The sequence below is a fragment of the Ahaetulla prasina genome, chromosome 5 (genome assembly GCF_028640845.1).
Source record: "Ahaetulla prasina isolate Xishuangbanna chromosome 5, ASM2864084v1, whole genome shotgun sequence".
Classification (NCBI taxonomy): Eukaryota; Metazoa; Chordata; class Lepidosauria; order Squamata; family Colubridae; genus Ahaetulla; species Ahaetulla prasina.
This window is the reverse complement of record NC_080543.1, coordinates 4345459-4363493: the sequence shown is the minus strand read 5'-3', so window position 1 is coordinate 4363493 and position 18035 is coordinate 4345459. Positions and strand designations below refer to the sequence as shown.

At 46.4% G+C, this 18035-nt stretch overlaps 1 protein-coding gene across 1 annotated transcript in view; it reads left to right on the top strand.

Moving 5' to 3' along the window:
• Positions 1-18035, top strand: part of MYO7A (myosin VIIA) — a 139980-nt gene that overhangs the window by 17810 nt on the left and 104135 nt on the right. Inside the window, exons 6-13 of the mRNA XM_058185114.1 lie at positions 774-916; positions 1737-1850; positions 4933-5086; positions 7283-7359; positions 10189-10308; positions 12568-12710; positions 14844-15054; positions 17222-17357. Coding sequence (XP_058041097.1) covers positions 774-916; positions 1737-1850; positions 4933-5086; positions 7283-7359; positions 10189-10308; positions 12568-12710; positions 14844-15054; positions 17222-17357 — 1098 coding nt within the window. The remainder of the gene's footprint in view (positions 1-773; positions 917-1736; positions 1851-4932; positions 5087-7282; positions 7360-10188; positions 10309-12567; positions 12711-14843; positions 15055-17221; positions 17358-18035) is intronic.

Sequence of the window (18035 nt, the reverse complement as noted above, 5' to 3'; positions counted from 1 at the left end):
GTCTAGTCTAGTCTTATTCCTATTCCTATTCCTATTCCTATTCCTATTCCTATTCCTATTCCTATTCCTATTCCCTTCCCATCCCATCCCATCCCATCCTATCCTATCCTATCCTATCCTATCCTATTCTTAATTCTGTTCTGTTCTATTCTATTCTATTCTATTCCTATTCCTATTCCATCCCATCCCATCCCATCCCATTCCATTCCATTCCATTTTATTCTATTCTTCTTTCTGCTTCTATTCTATTCTGTTCTGTTCTGTTCTGTTCTGTTCTGTTCTTATTCCTATTCCCATTCCCATTCCATTCCATTCCATTCCATTCCATTCCATCCCATCCCATCCCATCCTATCCTATCCTATCCTATCCTATTCTATCCTATTCTTAATTCTATTTTATCCTATCCTATCCTATCCTATCCTATCCTATCCTATCCTATCCTATCCTATCCTATCCTATTCTTAATTCTGTTCTGTTCTGTTCTGTTCTGTTCCTATTCCTATTCCATTCCATTCCAATCCATCCCATCCCATCCCATCCCATCCCATCCCATCCCATCCCATCCCATCCCATCCCATCCCATCCCATCCTATTCTTAATTCAATTCAATTCAATTCAATTCAATTCTATTCTATTCTATTCTATTCTATTCTATTCTATTCTATTCTATTCTATTCTATTCTATAGATCTTTATTGGATCCAATGCCCCATTTAAACCTGGTTTGGAAGAAAGGGCTTAGTTCAATCCTTTGTCTGTCTGTCCTGTGTTAGCTTTTGGGAACGCGAAGACCATCCGTAACGACAACTCCAGCCGCTTTGGGAAATACATCGACATCCATTTCAACAAGCGAGGAGCGATAGAGGGAGCTAAAATCGAGCAGTACCTTTTGGAGAAATCCCGCGTCTGTCGACAGGTAAGGATACCTTACAGACACCCCCCTTAGGTGTACAGGTAGTCCTCGAAATATGACCGTTCATTCAGTGACCGTTCAAAGCTATGACGACATTGAAAAAAATGATTTACAGCTGTTTTTCACACAACTGTGTGAAAATCAAAATACGGACACTTGCCAACTGACTCGTAGTTATGACGGTTGTACTATACTTGGTTCACGTGATCCCCTTTTGCGACCCGCTGACAAGTAACCCAGATTCACTTGGCCACCGCATTACTAACTTAACAATGGCAGCAATTCGCTTAGCAACCGTGGCAAGAGAGGTCGTAACAACGGGGCAACGCTTACTGAACAACTGCCTTGCTTGACAACCGAAAATTCGGGCTCAATTGTGGTCATAAGTTGAAGACCGACTGTATCCATGCCACCCACCTTCTCAGCAAGGCAGTGGGGAGCTGTGCTGCTTGGATGGTGTGCTACCTCGCAGGACCGTTGGGAAGGAGATAATCCAGATCTGATTATTAAAACAAAGACAGACAAGAAGCAACGGATGGAAATTAAACCAGGAGAGAAGCAAGCTAAAACTAAGGGGAATATTCCTAATAGTGAAAACAATTAACCACTGGAACTACTTGCCACCAGAAGTTGTGGGTGCAACAAAAAGGGTAACCATCACTCGAATATGATTTGCTGCTTGAGGAAGGAGTTGGACTAGAACAGGGGTCTCCAACCTTGGCAACTTTAAGCCTAGATGACTAGATGGACTAGATGATCTCCAAGGTCCCCTCCAAATCTGTTATTCTATGTCCTAAGGTTTCCTTTTTCTCTTTTTCCTCAGGCTCAAGATGAGAGAAACTATCACATATTTTACTGCATGCTGAAAGGAATGAGTTCGGAGCAGAAAAAAATGCTGGGACTTAAGAAAGCAACGGATTATAACTATCTTTCCATGGTAAGAGGTTAAAAAAAAAGAAGTAATTTTTTTGATTCTCCCTTTTTCTGCACGGAACCCTAAGCGAGCCAGGCTGCATCCTTGTCATAAACTAAGCCAAGATAGAAAATATTTGTAGCTCGGGTGGTAGATGTTGATGATGGTTTGTTGTTCCCCTAGCTTGCTGTTTAGTTTCCGAATGTTTCGCCACCAGGCTAGGCGACATCCTCAACGGGACTTTGGCTGAAATGTTGTAAATAAATTTTTTTTTTTTGTTTACATTTATACCCCGCCCTTTCTCCGAAGACTCAGGGCGGCTTACAGTGTATAAGGCAATAGTCTCATTCTATTTGTATATTTTTTACAAAGTCAACTTATTGCCCCCCCAACAATCTGGGTCCTCATTTTACCTACCTTATAAAGGATGGAAGGCTGAGTCAACCTTGGGCCGGGCTCGAACCTGCAGTAATTGCAGGCTACTGTGTTCTTAATAAGCCTTAATAACAGGCTTTTACCAGCGTGAGCTAAACCGGCCCTTCAATAAAGATAAAATGAAGATTTTAACAAAAAAATAGGTTAACGAAGCAAAAAATTGAACTAGTAGAAAGATCAGAGATGCAGATCACAAATAAGGTTAAATATTTGGGAATATATTTGACAGCAAGATGTAAATGTTGTACCTTGATGAACGTATCTTTTCTTTTATGTACACTGAGAGCATATGCACCAAGACAAATTCCTTGTGTGTCCAATCACACTTGGCCAATAAAATTCTATTCTATTCTATTCTATTCTATTCTATTCTATTCTATTCTATTCTATTCTAGTACATTGAAAGAGAATAATTGTAATAAACTTAAACAAAAAGATTGTGTCAGATTTGGCAAAATGGCTGAAGTGTCTTGTGTTCTTTAATAATAATGATAATAATAATATCAGAGTTGGAAGGGACCTTGGAGGTCTTCTAGTCCAACCCCCTGCGCAGGCAGGAAACCCTACACCATTTCAGACAAATGGTTATCCAACATTTTCTTAAAAATTTCCAGTGTTGGAGCATTCACAACTTCTGGTGGCAAGCTGTTCCACCTGTTAATTGTCCTCACTGTCAGGAAATTTCTCCTTAGTTCTAAGTTGCTTCTTTCCTTGATTAGTTTCCACCCATTGCTTCTTGTTCTACCCTCAGGTACTTTGGAGAATAGCTTGACTCCCTCTTCTTTGTGGCAACCCCTGAGATATTGGAAGGTTGCTATCCTGTCTCCCCATGTCCTTCTTTTCATTAAACTAGACATACCCAGTTCCTGCAACCGTTCTTCATATGTTTTAGCCTCCAGTCCCTTAATCATCTTTGTTGCTCTTCTCTGCACTCTTTCTGGAGTCTCCGCATTCTTTTTACATCGTGGCGACCAAAACTGAATGCAGTATTCCAATGTTCAGTTCTTCTCCGTTTTTACCAATCTCACATGCTTGGTGGGTCATGTGCCCGGTTGATCGTGCCATGTGACATGCCACGCCACCGCACGCCTGGTATCGAAGCTTGGTGTTCTATGGACCGATCAATCAACGTGTCAACACGAAGTCAACTTAGGCACCCCTTAAGGTTCCATGTCCAATCAGTGACCAACCAACGATGGCACTGACCACACTCTTCGTTTAGTGACCTTCACACGACATCACCAGCCGGTCACATGGCACGTCATATGGCATGACCAGCTGCTCACATGACCCAACAACCACGTGACCACACGGGATCGATAAAAGTGGAGAAGAGCTGAAAAAAGACACTCCAGAAAGAGTGCAGAGAAGAGCAACCAAGAGGATTAGGGGACTGGAAGCTAAAACATATGAAGAACGGTTGCAGGAACTCGGTATGCCTAGTTTAATGAAAAGAAGGACTAGGGGAGACATGATAGCAGTCTTCCAATATCTCAGGGGCTGCCACAAAGAAGAGGGAGTCAAGCTATTCTCCAAAGCACCTGAGGGTAGAACAAGAAGCAATGGGTGGAAACTCATCAAGGAGAGAAGCAACTTAGAACTAAGGAGAAATTTCCTGACAGTTAGAATAATTAACCAGTGGAACAATCTGCCTCCAGAAGTTGTAAATGCTCCAACGCTGGGAGTTTTTAAGAAGAGATTGGTTAATCATTTGTCTGAAATGGTGTAGGATTTCCTGCATGAGCAGGGGGTTGGACTAGAAGACCTCCAAGGTCCCTTCCAATTCTGTTATTCTATTTCTATTTTATTTCTATTATTTCTATTTCTATTTTATTTCTATTTCTATTCTATTCTATTCTCTTCCATTCCATTCTTCTATTCTATTCTATTCTATTCTATTCTATTCTATTCTATTCTATTCTATTCTATTCTATTCTATTCTATTCTATTCTATTCTATTCTATCCTATCTATTCCATTCTTCTTCCTGCTTCTATTCTATTCTATTCTATTCTATTCTATTCTATTCTATTCTATTCTATTCCATTCCATTCCATTCTTCTTTCTGATTCTATTCTGTTCTATTCTATTCTATTCCATTCCATTCCATTCTTCTTTCTGATTTGATTTGATTTGATTTGATTCCATTCCATTCCATTCCATTCTATTCTTCTTTCTGATTCTATTTCTATTTCTATTCTATCCCTGATTCTATTCTATTCTATTCTATTCTATTCTATTCTATTCTATTCCATTCCTATTCCTATTATTCTATTCCTTTTCTATTTCTATTATTCTATTCCTTTCCTATTCCTATTCCTATTCCACTCACTCTTCTTTCTGATTCTATTCTATTCTATTCTATCCCATTCCATTCCATTCCACTCCAATTTTCTGTTCCATTCCATTCAATTCCATTCCATTCTTCTTTCTTCTTTCTTCTTCTCTTCTCTTCTCTTCTCTTCTATTCCATTCTTCTTTCTGATTCTATTCTATTCTATTCTATTCTATTCTATTCTATTCTATTCTATTCTATTCTATTCTATTCTATTCTATTCTATTCTATTCTATTCTATTCCCTTCCATTCTTGGAATGGTATAGAATAGAATGGACCAGAGATGTCAGGTGTCAGGCTCACTAATGCTTTGCACGCGCTGTCTTGCACTACTAGGGCAACTGCATTACTTGTGACGGTAGAGACGATAGCAAAGAATACTCCAACATCCGGGCGGCCATGAAAGTCCTGATGTTCACCGACACGGAGAACTGGGAAATCTGCAAACTTCTGGCCTCCATCTTGCATATGGGAAACCTGCGATATGAAGGTAACGTCTCTCTTAACGGGAAGCAACGGAGTAGGAATTCTACCACCGTTTTGCAACGTTTCCCCCTTTCCCCTTCGTTGTTACCGATAAAGGAGAATATGTGTTGGTCAGGGTTGAAATGAGGGGTCCTCGGTGGTCTCAGAATTCGGTTGTTTTCTTTGCAGACGTTTTATTACCCAAGTAGGTAATATCATCAGTGGTAGACAGGGAAGAGGTTGTGGAAAGGAGGAGGAGGGGGAGGAGGAGGAAGAAGAAGAGGAGGAGGAGGAGGAGGAAGAGGAGGAGGAGGAGGAGGAGGAGGAAGAGGAGGAGGAGGAGGAGAATGATTGTGGGGTCCTTGTTGCTCTCTGAGCTTGGTTGTTTTCTTGCAAACGTTTCATTACCCAACTAGATAATATCATCAGTGTTAGAAGGGAAAGGGGTTGTGGAAAGGAGGAGGACTGTGAGGTCTTTGGTGTTCTCTGAGCTTAGTTGTTTTCTTGCAGATGTTTCATTACTCAACTAGGAGACGTGCTAGTAGGGAGCTGGGATTATTGGTGGGGGGAAGGAGGGGGAGGATTTTGGGGTCCTTGTTGCTCTCTGAGTTTGTGTTGTGTCTTGTCCGCTCTCACCGCAGCCGGGGCCTTCTTATCTGCTCCCGAACACGGAGGAATGTATGCCTCCCGGCCCCAGTCCTGGCTCCATGCCCAGACAAGCTGCAGAGGAGGGGGCACCTCCCGGCCCCAGCCCTGGCTCCATGCCCAAGCAGGCTGCAGAGGAGGAAGCATCCCCCGGCCCCAGCCCTGGCTCCATGCCCAGGCAAACGGAGCAGCTAGACCCCTCCCCCTCCTCCACAGCATGTGAGCCTGAGGAAAGTTTATTTCCAACAGCTGCTGATTGGAGTGACCCTCGCATCAGAAGACTGGATAGGCGGAGGCAACAGAAGGAAGGGAGGGGCAGGCCTTAATGAGTGCTGAGTCATGGAGTCACACCCCATGGCCTATATAAAGGATCTGCTTTCTGGCATTCTCTGAGTCAGGCAAAAGTCGAACTTATCTTGCTGAAGTCACTTACTGGTCTCCTGCCTTCTCTGAGGACTTTGCTAGGACTTTGGCAGAGCTGCAGAGGCACGCCTGATTCGGATTTCCCTGACCCGGCCGTCAGCGGAGGAGTGGGACACGATAGTTTGGTTGTTTTCTTGCAGACGTTTCATTACCCAACTAGATAATATCATCAGTGTTAGAAGGGAAAGGGGTTGTGGAAAGGAGGAGGACTGTGAGGTCTTTGGTGTTCTCTGAGCTTAGTTGTTTTCTTGCAGATGTTTCATTACTCAACTAGGAGACGTGCTAGTAGGGAGCTGGGATTATTGGTGGGGGGAAGGAGGGGGAGGATTTTGGGGTCCTTGTTGCTCTCTGAGTTTGTGTTGTGTCTTGTCCGCTCTCACCGCAGCCGGGGCCTTCTTATCTGCTCCCGAACACTGAGGAATGTATGCCTCCCGGCCCCAGTCCTGGCTCCATGCCCAGACAAGCTGCAGAGGAGGGGGCACCTCCCGGTCCCAGCCCTGGCTCCATGCCCAAGCAGGCTGCAGAGGAGGGAGCACCCCCCGGCCCCAGCCCTGGCTCCATGCCCAGACAAGCTGCAGAAGAAGGAGCACCCCCCGGCCCCAGCCCTGGCTCCATGCCCAGGCAAACGGAGCAGCTAGACCCCTCCCCCTCCTCCACAGCATGTGAGCCTGAGGAAAGTTTACTTCCAACAGCTGCTGATTGGAGTGACCCTCGCATCAGAAGACTGGATAGGCGGAGGCAACAGAAGGAAGGGAGGGGCAGGCCTGGATAAGTGCTGAGTCATGGAGCCACACCCCATGGCCTATATAAAGGACCTGCTTTCTGGCAGTCTCTGAGTCAGGCAAAGTCGAACTTATCTTGCTTAAGTCACTTACTGGTCTCCTGCCTGCTCTGAGGACTTTGCTAGGACTTTGGGCAGAGCTGCAGAGGCACACCTGATTCGGATTTCCCTGACCCGGCCGTCAGCGGAGGAGTGGGACACGATAGTTTGGTTGTTTTCTTGAAGACGTTTCATTACCCAACTAGGTAACATTATCAGGACTAGAAGCGAGTGGGGTTAATCTGTGCAAACAAGCCTCTTGTATATAAACTGAGAGCAAAACCCCAGTCCCACTTCTACGAGACCAGTTTGTTTCTGCTTCTCTCTCTGCAGCCCGGAATTACGACAATCTCGACGCTTGTGAGGTTGTCCATTCTGCGTCCTTGATAACGGCTGCGTTGTTGCTGGAGGTGAGCTGGATTCTCTCCCTTCTTGCTTAGCTAGAAGCTGCAGGAAGCTCCACTTACAGTACAGGTGGGGTACAATGGCCCCTTTGTGACTTGCAGACTTCAACTCCCAGAATTCCTTAGCCAGCCATGCCACTTAGCAAGTTTAAGACTTGCGGACTTCAACTCCCAGAATTCCTCAGCCAGCCATGCCACTTAGCAAGTTTAAGACTTGCGGACTTCAACTCCCAGAATTCCTCAGCCAGCCATGCCACTTAGCAAGTTTAAGACTTGCGGACTTCAACTCCCAGAATTCCTCAGCCAGCCATGCCACTTAGCAAGTTTAAGACTTGCGGACTTCAACTCCCAGAATTCCTGATAACTTTAAGACTTGCGGACTTCAACTCCCAGAATTCCTAGAAGTTCTCCCTATCAGGAAGTCCTTGTTTCAGGTTTTAAGAGGTCGTAAAATGAGGCCCCATTTACTGCACACCTCCTTTAGCAACAGAGGTTTGGACCTCAATTATGGCCATAAGTCGAGGAACAACCTGTAGTTTGGTTAACAGCAAAACTGCAGCCCTACAGAACCGTTGGTTCACTTTAAGAACTGTGGTATTCGCTTAACACTCTCTGCCAAAAAAAAACAACGCAAAGAAAACTCATAAATTTGGGTTGGTCACAAGGAATGCTATCATAGCATTTATTTTGTGCAGCCTGGGGAATTCTGGGAGTTGAAGTCCGTACATCTTAAAGATATCAAGGCTGGGATAGATACCCTAGGCCAGGGGTCTGCAAACTTGGCTCTTTTAAGACTTGTGGACTTCAACTCCCAGAATTCCTCAGCCAGCTTTGTTGGCTGAGGGACTCTGGGAGTTGAAGTCCACAAGTCTTAAAAGAGCCAAGTTTGCAGACCCCCTGGCCTAGGCCAGTGATGGCTAACCTTTTTACCATCGCATGCCAGGAAGGGTGGGGGGGGGGCGGTTGCGCACGCACATGCCCACACCCATAATTCTATGTGCCCCGCCCCTGCGCATGCGACCCCCCTCCCCCCACTTTTGACACGCGATGCCCCAGTAGGCCCGTTTTTCTCTCTCACCTGGCTCCAGAGCCTCCCTAGGAGTCTGGGGAGGGCAAAAACGGCCTTCCCCACTCCCCTGGAGGCCCTCCAGAGGCCAGAAACGGCCCGTTTGCCAACATCCGGTGGGGCCGGAGCTGAGTCCGCGTGCCCACTGATATGGCTATGCATGCCACCGTTAATATTTTTTTCGGCTACTACTTCTGCAAATTTCTGCAGTGTGGCTGCCCACCTGACTTCACTGAGGGAAGAGAGCAAGAGAACTCTTTAAGAAGAGTCTAGATCAGTGATGGCTAACCTTTTTGTTGTTGCGTGTCAAAAGCGACACAATACAATGCGTGTTCAACCCCATGCATGCCCCACACACCCCTGCGCATGTGCGTGTGACCCCCCCCCCGTGCATTCCCCTGCGTCCCGTTTTGGGCCTAGTAGGCCTCCCTGCAGCCTCCTGGAAGCAAAAACGGACGGGGGGGGCAGTACCGCACGTCCCGTTTTGGGTTCACTAGACCTCCCTGCACTTATAACCCATAATGCAATGCTCACACGCGCGCCCTGCCCACTCGTGTATGTGCGTGTGAACCCCTGCGCTCCCCCCGCTCCCCTGCGCATGCACATGTGTCTCCCGCATGCCCCCTTTCCCCCCACCCCGGGCATGTGCGGTAGAGACCCAAAAATCAGTTGGCCGGTGGGAGGCGTGTGTACATGCGCGGTGGAGCTAAACTGGGGTGAGGGCTTGCGTGCCTGCAGAGAGGGCACGCATCCCATAGGTTTGTCATCACGGGACTTGTCTGAAATGGTATAGGTTCTTGAGCAGGGGGTTGGACTAGAAGACCTCTAAGGTCCCTTCCAACTCTGTTATTCTGTTCTATTCCGTTCCATTCCATTCCATTCCATTCTATTCATTTTCTGTTCTACTCTGTACTAATCTACTATTTTATTCTATTTTCTATTCTATTTTCTCTTCTCTTCCCTTCTCTTCCTGTTTCTATTCTATTCTATTCTATTCTATTCTATTCTTCTATTTTCCATTTTATTCTATTTTATTCTATTTTCTATTCTATTCTATTCTATTCTTTTTGTTCTATTCTATTCTATTCATTTTCTGTTCTGTTCTATTCTATTATTTTATTCTATTTTCTATTCAATTCTTTCTATTCTATTCTGTTCATTTTGTTTTATTCTATTCTATTCTTTCTATTGTATTCATTTTCTGTTCTATTCTATTCTACTATTTTATTCTATATTCTATTTTATTTTATTTTCTATTCTTTTTTTTCTTTTTTTTACATTTATATCCTGCCTTTCTCCGAAGACTCAGGGCGGCTTACATTTTGTAAGGCAATAGTCTCATTCTATTTGTATATTTATATACAAAGTCAACTTATTGCCCCCCCAACAATCTGGGTCCTCATTTTACCTACCTTATAAAGGATGGAAGGCTGAGTCAACCTTGGGCCTGGTGGGGCTTGAACCTGCAGTAATTGCAGGCAGCTGCTATTAATAACAGACTGTCTTACCAGTCTGAGCCACACCGCGGCCTATATTCTATATTCTATATAGAATATATTCTATATTCTATTCTATTTTGTCTTCTCTTCTCTTCCCATTTCCTATTCTATTCTATTCTATTCTATTCCTATTTTCTATTCTATTCTATTTTATTCTATTCTATTCTATTCTATTCTATTCTATTCCTATTTTCTATTCTATTCTATTCTATTCTATTCTATTCTATTCTATTCTATTCCATGTGACTTTTTCCCTTTCATGCTTTCTAGGTTGAGCCTCAGGATCTGATGAACTGTCTCACTAGCCGGACTATCATAACCAGAGGAGAGACCGTTTCCACGCCTCTCAGCATGGAGCAGGCCATAGATGTCAGAGATGCCTTCGTGAAGGTGAATTTTGCATTGTCCGCTGCTATGTTCCTCCATTTTATTTTTTGCCCTCTTCAGAAAAACTACATGTCCCAAGATTCTGAGAGAGAGAGAGAGAGAGAGAGACAGAGAGACAGAGAGACAGAGGACCAGATCTTAAAGATTGGAAACCCTTTCTGGACTTTTTGCATGAAAGTGAATTTATGATGTATGGTTTTTACGACTAGAAAAAATAATAGATTATTTTAAAAAAAGGTGAAAGCAATGTTGTAACTGCAGAGCAAGAGGTCAATTTACGTTTATACTTGTAAATGCTGAGAAAGAAAATCAGAAGTTGTTTCTTAATACTTTCCTGCACTTTTGTCTTTCTTTTCCCTTCCTTCTCGTTTTCCTTTTCATTCCTTTCCTCCTTTCTTTCCTTTCCTTTCTTTTCCTTCCTTCCTTCCTTCTCTTCCTTCCTTCCTTCCCTCCTCCTTCCTTCCTTTCCTTTCTTTTCCTTTCCTTTCTTTTCTTTCCCTTTCTTTTTCTTCTCCTTCTCCTTCTCCTCTACCTCCCCTATTCTCCTCCCCTCCCCTCTCATTTCCTTTCTTTTTCTTTCCATTTTTTCCTTTTCTTTTTCCTTCCCTTTTTCCTTTTCTCCCTTCTTTTCCTTTCCTCCTTTCCTTTCCTTTCCTATCCTTTCCCTTTTTCCCTTTTTTTCCGTCCCTTTCCTTCCCTCCTCCCTTCCCTTTTTCTATCCCTTCCCTTTCCTTTTCACTCTCCAACATTCCTTCCTTCCTTCCTTCTCTTCCTTCCTTCCCTTCCTTCTCTTCCTTCCCTTTTCTATCCCTTCCCTTCCCTTTCCTTTCCACTCTTCAACACTCCTTTCCTTTCCTTTCCTTTCCTTACCCTTCCTTTCCTTTCCTTTCCTTTCCTTTCCCTTCCTTTCCCTTCCTTTCCTTCCCTTTTCCCTTCCCATCCCATCCCATTCCATCCCATTTTAACTTTTCCCTTCCTTCCTTTCAAACAAGTTTATAAGCTTTTAAGGCCTCCTAGAAGCCACATTTTGTTTATAATTGCCATGCTGTGCTACACTCCCACCCCAACAAGAAAAAAGAAAGAAATGAGGAAAAAAAATGGGGAGAGAATATATTTTTCTACCCCATAGGGCAGTTCCCACAGAGCCCTGACTGAAACCCACTGGTTTTAGTGCGGTGTTTCTCGAACTTTGGACATTACCTTACAGACGACCCCCATCCCGTTAAAGACCTTGGAGTTTTCCTGTCAAATGATCTAAGTGCCAAAGCCCACTGCAACTACATAGCAAAAAAAGCTCTAAGAGTTGTAAACCTAATCTTGCGTAGCTTCTTTTCCAAAAACACCACACTACTAACCAGAGCATATAAAACATTTGCTAGACCAATTCTAGAATACAGCTCGCCTGCTTGGAACCCTCACCACATCTCTGACATCAATACAATTGAACGTGTCCAGAAATATTTTACAAGAAGAGTTCTCCATTCCTCTGAAAACAATAGAATACCCTATCCCACCAGACTCGAAAACCTAGGCTTAGAAAACTTGGAACTCCGTCGCCTTGACAAGACTTAAGCTTAGCTCACAGAATCATCTATTGTAATGTCCTTCCTGTTAAAGACTACTTCAGCTTTAATTGCAATAATACTAGAGCAACTAATAGATTTAAACTTAATGTCAACCGCTTTAATCTAGATTGCAGAAAATATGACTTCTGTAACAGAATCATCAGTGCTTGGAATACTTTACCTGACTCTGTGGTCTCTTCCCATAATCCTAAAAGCTTTAACCAAAAACTGTCTACTATTGACCTCACCCCATTCCTAAGAGGACCATAAGGGGCGTGCATAAGCGCACAAACGTGCCTACCGTTCCTGTCCTATTGTTTTTCTTTTCTTCTTCCTATATATATGCTTATACCTCCTTATATTTACTCATATATGTTTATATACTATATAATCTTTTGTATGAGTCCTACATATATTGTTGTGACAAAATAAATAAATAAATAAATAAATAAATAAATAAATAAATAAATAAATAAATAAATAAATAAATAAACAAACTTCAAGATGGGTGGACTTCAACACCCAGAGTTCATGCAGGCTGTGGAATTCTGGGAGTTGAAGTCCATCCATCCTAAAGCAGCTGAGTTTGAGAAACACTGAGCTACAACCAGAGAGTCAAGATAAAGAGGAGCAGCTCTCAAGGGAAGCCGAAATAAATTTTATTGACTTGTGTTTTCCCCCTTTTTTGAATTTCCAGGGCATTTACGGCAGGCTTTTCGTGTGGATTGTGGAGAAGATCAACGCGGCCATTTACCGGCCGCCTTCCCACGAGAACAAAAACGTCCGGCGATCCATCGGATTATTGGATATCTTTGGATTTGAGAACTTCACAGTTAACAGGTTGTAGGGTCTAGGAAACCGCGTAAGACGTTTCCTCAAAGGCAGGTGGGATGGAGAGGGAGCCATTCATTCCTTCAGACAGGGTGTCAAAAAAAAAAAAAGAGGCAACTGGACTTTTTGGGTTTTCTTTGAAGACGTTTTGCTTCTCCTCCAAGAGGCTTCTTCGGCTCTGACTGGATGGTGGGGGAAGGGAAGGATTTATATTCCTTGCAGACAGCTGGTCCTTTGCATCCTTTTAGAGCAGGGCTCTCCAACCTTGGCAACTTTTAAGACTTGTGGACTTCAACTTTGCTGGCTGAGGAACTCTGGGGGTTGAAGTCCACAAGTCTTAAAGTTGCCATGGTTGGAGACCCCTGTTTTAGAGGGTCGTTGAGGCCACTTGGAGGTTTGTCTGCGCCCTCAGGGTCACCTGAGTGCTGAAAATGGGTGTGGGGCCTTCTTGAAGCTGTTGACTGGAGATAGATGATGTTGTATCCCTCCCCCTCTGTTGAGACAAGGCCGTTCAAATTTGACCTACATGGCCTCTTTGACCCCTCTCTCAAACCAGCAGTCCTCTCCGTCCAAAAATATGGACTTTGTTGTCTTCAAAAGAGCGGCCTGTGTCTTATGAATGCAGAGGGACTGCTGAATCTGGTCCTGATGTGTTTGTTCTCCTATGTTGTGCCATGAGTTTGTGAAGTGGCTGTTTTGTTTCTCCAATGTACAGATCTGCACGTGTCTCACTGCTTTGTACTGCATAGACCACGTTGCTCAGTTTCTGTCTGGGTGTTTTATCCTTGGTGTGTGTGGGGGGAACAAGCTTGTGTGCCTTAGTGTCTTCTTGTGTCGTGTCCCACTCCTCCGCTGACGGCCGGGTCGGGGAAGTCCGTATCAGGCGTGCCTCTGTACCTCTGCCAAAGTCCTATCAGAGTTCTCAAGGCAGGCAGGAGACCAGGAAGTGACTTCAGCAATCCAAGTTAGACTTTGCCTGACTCAGAGAATGCCAGAAAGCAGATCCCTTCCATGGGGTGTGGCTCCATGACTCAGCATTTATCCAGGCCTGCCCCTGCCTTCCTTTTGCTGACGTCGCCTCTCCATTCTCCGGAAGCGGGGATCTGTCCACTGTATCTTTCCGTCCTCCTGATCTGCTGCTCTCCATTCTCCGGAAGCGTGGATCTATCCATTGCATCGTTTCGTCTCCAGCTGTTGGTAATCCCAGCTCGTGGCTGGCTTCAGGCGTACATGCTATCGGAGGGAGGTTTGTTTGTTCGGTTTGTCTGGGCATGGTGCCAGGGCTGGGGGCTGGAGGCATGGCAGGACATTCTTCAGCACTATCAGCATCCGGCAGGAGATAAGAGGGGCCCGGCTGCGGCGGGGGGAGCGAGCGAGGCACAACATCTTGGGTTTGAAGTGTGCACGTATGTTGTGTTGGCTGAAGATCCTCCTGAGCGTTTCCGATATGCCTGCAACGTACGGAATGGCAACGCAGCTTCGTTTATTGTTCGCGTCATTGTCTGTTACAGGGGGGCTCTTATAGGGTCTGTTTTGAGATTTGATGAAGGCCCACTTGGGATAACCACGCGTTCTGAGGGATTCCTTGATGTGTTTTAAGTTATTTTTCTTTCCCATCTTTGCTGGTAGGTGGGCCTTCAGCTCATTTTGATTCCTACCACCCACTGGAGCACAAGAAGGGAGTCAGTGGTGGGTTTCACATTTTATTACTGTCGATTCGCCCCGCCTGCCCGCATTCCGTGTATGTGCTTTGCTCACACACACGCCTTCCATCCATGCGCTGGGCCTCAAAAACGTACCTAAATAGGACAACATCCAGCCCAGGCGGGTGGGCAGACTACCGGTTCTCCCGAACCGGTCTGAACCGTATGAATACCATCTCTGATGGGAGTCATCAGAACCTGAAGGCCTGGTTACTAGCAAAGATGGGAAAGAAAAAGAACCAGCTGAGCGACTTTGCCCCAGTCCGTCTGTCTCCCAGCCCAACCCACCTCACAGGGTTGTTGTTGTGGGGAAAACAGAAAGAGGACCGAGTTGTGTTAGGTATATTTGCTGGCCCCCGAGTTATTTTTTTAAAAAAAATAATACAGGCGGTATTAAAAAAAAATATTGAACGAATGGATCTGTGTTTTCGCTCTCCAGTTTCGAGCAGCTCTGCATTAATTTCGCCAACGAGAACCTGCAACAGTTCTTCGTCCGTCACGTCTTCAAACTGGAGCAGGAAGAATACAACCTGGAAAACATCAACTGGCAGCACATAGAATTCACGGACAATCAGGACGCTCTGGATATGATCGCCATCAAACCGATGAATTTAATCTCTCTGATTGACGAGGAAAGCAAATTCCCCAAGGTTGGTGTTTGGCCGAATTTCAGAGGGATTTAAGTCTACCCCCGTCCCCACCATGCTCCATTTACGGCTCGTTAAGTCCTCCCCCGCTCTTTGTTGTGGCCCGCCAGCTGATCTGGCAGCAGATTCAGACAGTGAGGAGGTTGGGGAGGAACATGGGCCAGTCCTGGAGTCTGGGGAAGGCTCTGATGAGGGCTCTGCGTCAGAGGCAGAGAGAGGGCCGGGGCCGTCTGACAGTTATCAGCTGCCTTCAGAGTCAGACATCAGTGATGCAGACAAGCAGCTGGAGCCTGTTCCCAGTGTGCGCATGCGCCGAGTTGCCAGACGAAGGGAACAGCTAAAGAACAAGGGTCGACTTGGGAGTAAGGCCACAGGGGTACAATGAAGGGCCCCTCCCCACTGGGAGAAGCACCACGGGCCAGTCATTCGCTGTTTCCAGGGTGGCTCTGCAGGCCAGATCTAAGCACCCCGTGGGCTGGATCCAGCCCCCGGGCCAAGAGTTTGACACTCCTGTGTTAGATGTTTCCCCTGCAGATCAGTTATGTCCGAGTTACAAATGAAAGCTGCTTTTGGATGATAGAAACCTTATTTCCAGGGGTGGGCTGCTCGGGGTTTGCAAGGGTTCGAGAGAACCTCTAGCTATGATTCTGTGCAGTTTGGAAAACCCCCAAATCCCACTCCTGGCTGGCCTCGTCCACCCAGCCCCGCCCCTCCCAGGAGTCCCCATGCTGCCTGTTTTGGATGCAGGTAAGTGCAGGGAGCACGTGGAGGCTCAGGGAGGGTGAAAAACGGGCCTACTGGAAGTTCGGGAAGACCAGAAATGGGCCCGTTTCTGGCCTCCAGAGGGCCTCCAGAGGGCCTCCAGAGCCTGGGGAGGCCGTTTTTGCCCTCCCGGAGGCTTGAGGAAAGCCTCTGGAGCCCAGGGAGGGCAAAAATGCCCCCCCGCCATGGTGCAGGAGCCAACTAGGCCACACCCACCTTGGCCATGCCCATCCAGCAACCGTGCTGTTGTGACTCCGCCCCCTGAGCCTGTCCTCATGGAAGAGAGTGACTTGGAGAGTGAGGGAAAGGAGCCAGCAAATCCTCCCTCGCCAGGACCCTCCTCGCTGGCACTGCCCCAAGTTCCAGCTGCAGGCCAGGAGGAGGAGCTGACACGGCCTCCCTCTCCCACATCCTCCTCCTCCCTGGCAACGCCTCAAGTCCCAGCTGCTGACGATCAATCCTGGATTGATCCGAGGCGGCGATGAAAAGATAAGCGTGCGCAGCAGAGGAAAAGGTGTGGCAGGCTCAGAGATTGCTGAGTCACTGAGCCACACCCCACAGGGTATAAAAGTGGGTGGAGCTGCCATGCGGCCCTTGTGACGGACAAAAAAGCTACCAAGGGTGCACTGCAGCTCGGTTGTTGGAGGGTTAACGGACTTTGTCAGTGAGTTTTGGCAACGGATCTTGGACACGAGATAACGGACTCAGAACTTGCCAGGCCTCTGCATGGTCACTGCCAAGTATTTCCTCAACTGAAGAAAATCAGATCTGTAGCAAATAAAAAGACTGGGAGACATGCGTCTTGGCATTTGCTCTTCTTGTGACTCCAGCCCCTGAACCTGGCCCCATGCCCAAAAGTGACTCTGAGAGTGAGGGGGAAGGGCCGGTAAGGCTTACCTCAGGAGCACCGATGCCTTTGGCCCTGCTCCAGAAGCCAGAACCAGACCAGTCGGAGGACGTAATGAGACCGTCATCCCCTGATTCCTCCCTTCCCCAGGCTACGCCTTCAGACCCAGCTGATAATAATAATAATCAAGCTTGGCTTGACCCGCTAATCTTCAGAAGATTAGAGAGGTGGCATCATCAAAAGGAAGGGTGGGGCTCACAGGATATATAAGGAGCTTTGGAACTGCTCTCACTCCACGGGAAGCAAAAGTTTAGCTGAACCGTTTCAAAAAGAGCTGAAAGTCTCGCTACGTGAGTCATTTGTTTGAACTTTGGCAGGCAGCTGCGATTTCTCTGCCAGGACTGATAAGAGCCGTGAATCCACTGGCTGAAGGCCAGCTCGTGGCTCTGAAGTGGGGAAGGAGGCAGAACAGCTCTGTGAAGTGGGGAGGGGGACATAACACGTGCAGAGAATTTTTGAAGCCCACCCACCCCTGCCTAATTCCCATTTTTACCGACGCAGGGAACGGACGTCACCATGCTCAACAAGCTGAATTCTCAGCACAAGCTGAACATCAATTACATCCCGCCGAAAAACAGCCACGACACTCACTTTGGCATCAACCATTTTGCCGGCGTTGTCTACTATGAAACCAAAGGTACGATTTGGTGGTGGTGGTGGGGGGGTTTGGGGCAGAGCCTCCATTGGAGCAGGGCTAATGTCTAATGTCCTCGAGTTAGAAGCCGCCTACCTAATACCGTTAGTCTTTAATGTACGACCACGATCCGGACTGGAACTTCCGGCCCGTAAGCAACGTGGTCACTAAGTGAGTCATCGCGCGACCCTGCCTGACATTGCAGCTTTGTTTTGCTGTGGAACACACATCGCCACGGTCGTTAAGTGAATCCTGCTTCGCTTATAGATGTTCTGACCCAGCTCTTCAAATACGACAAACCCTCTATCATTTAAATCAATGTTGCCGATATTAGAAGCGCCCGCAGCCTCTCTCACCGCAGGCTAACAAGTCCATCCGGCAGGCAGATGAAGAGTTGTCTGTCCCATCTATTCATCTTCGCCCCCTGCCTTTTATCCCCAGAGCTAGGTTGGAGTTTCACCAGGAGCGGTGGCTCTTCCGTCCCAAGGACCAGCCCATAGATTTCCACTACTCTCCTCTCCTCTGCCTTCTGTGCATCTGTGCGTCAGGCACTGGACCCAGCTGTTCCTCTTTTCCTCCTCAGCCACCTCCATACCTGGGGAGGCCCCAGCTCCCTCTCTGCCAACTCCATTCCCTTTTCCCCCTAGGAGCTCTCAGGTTGCGTTGATGCTGACCTTGACT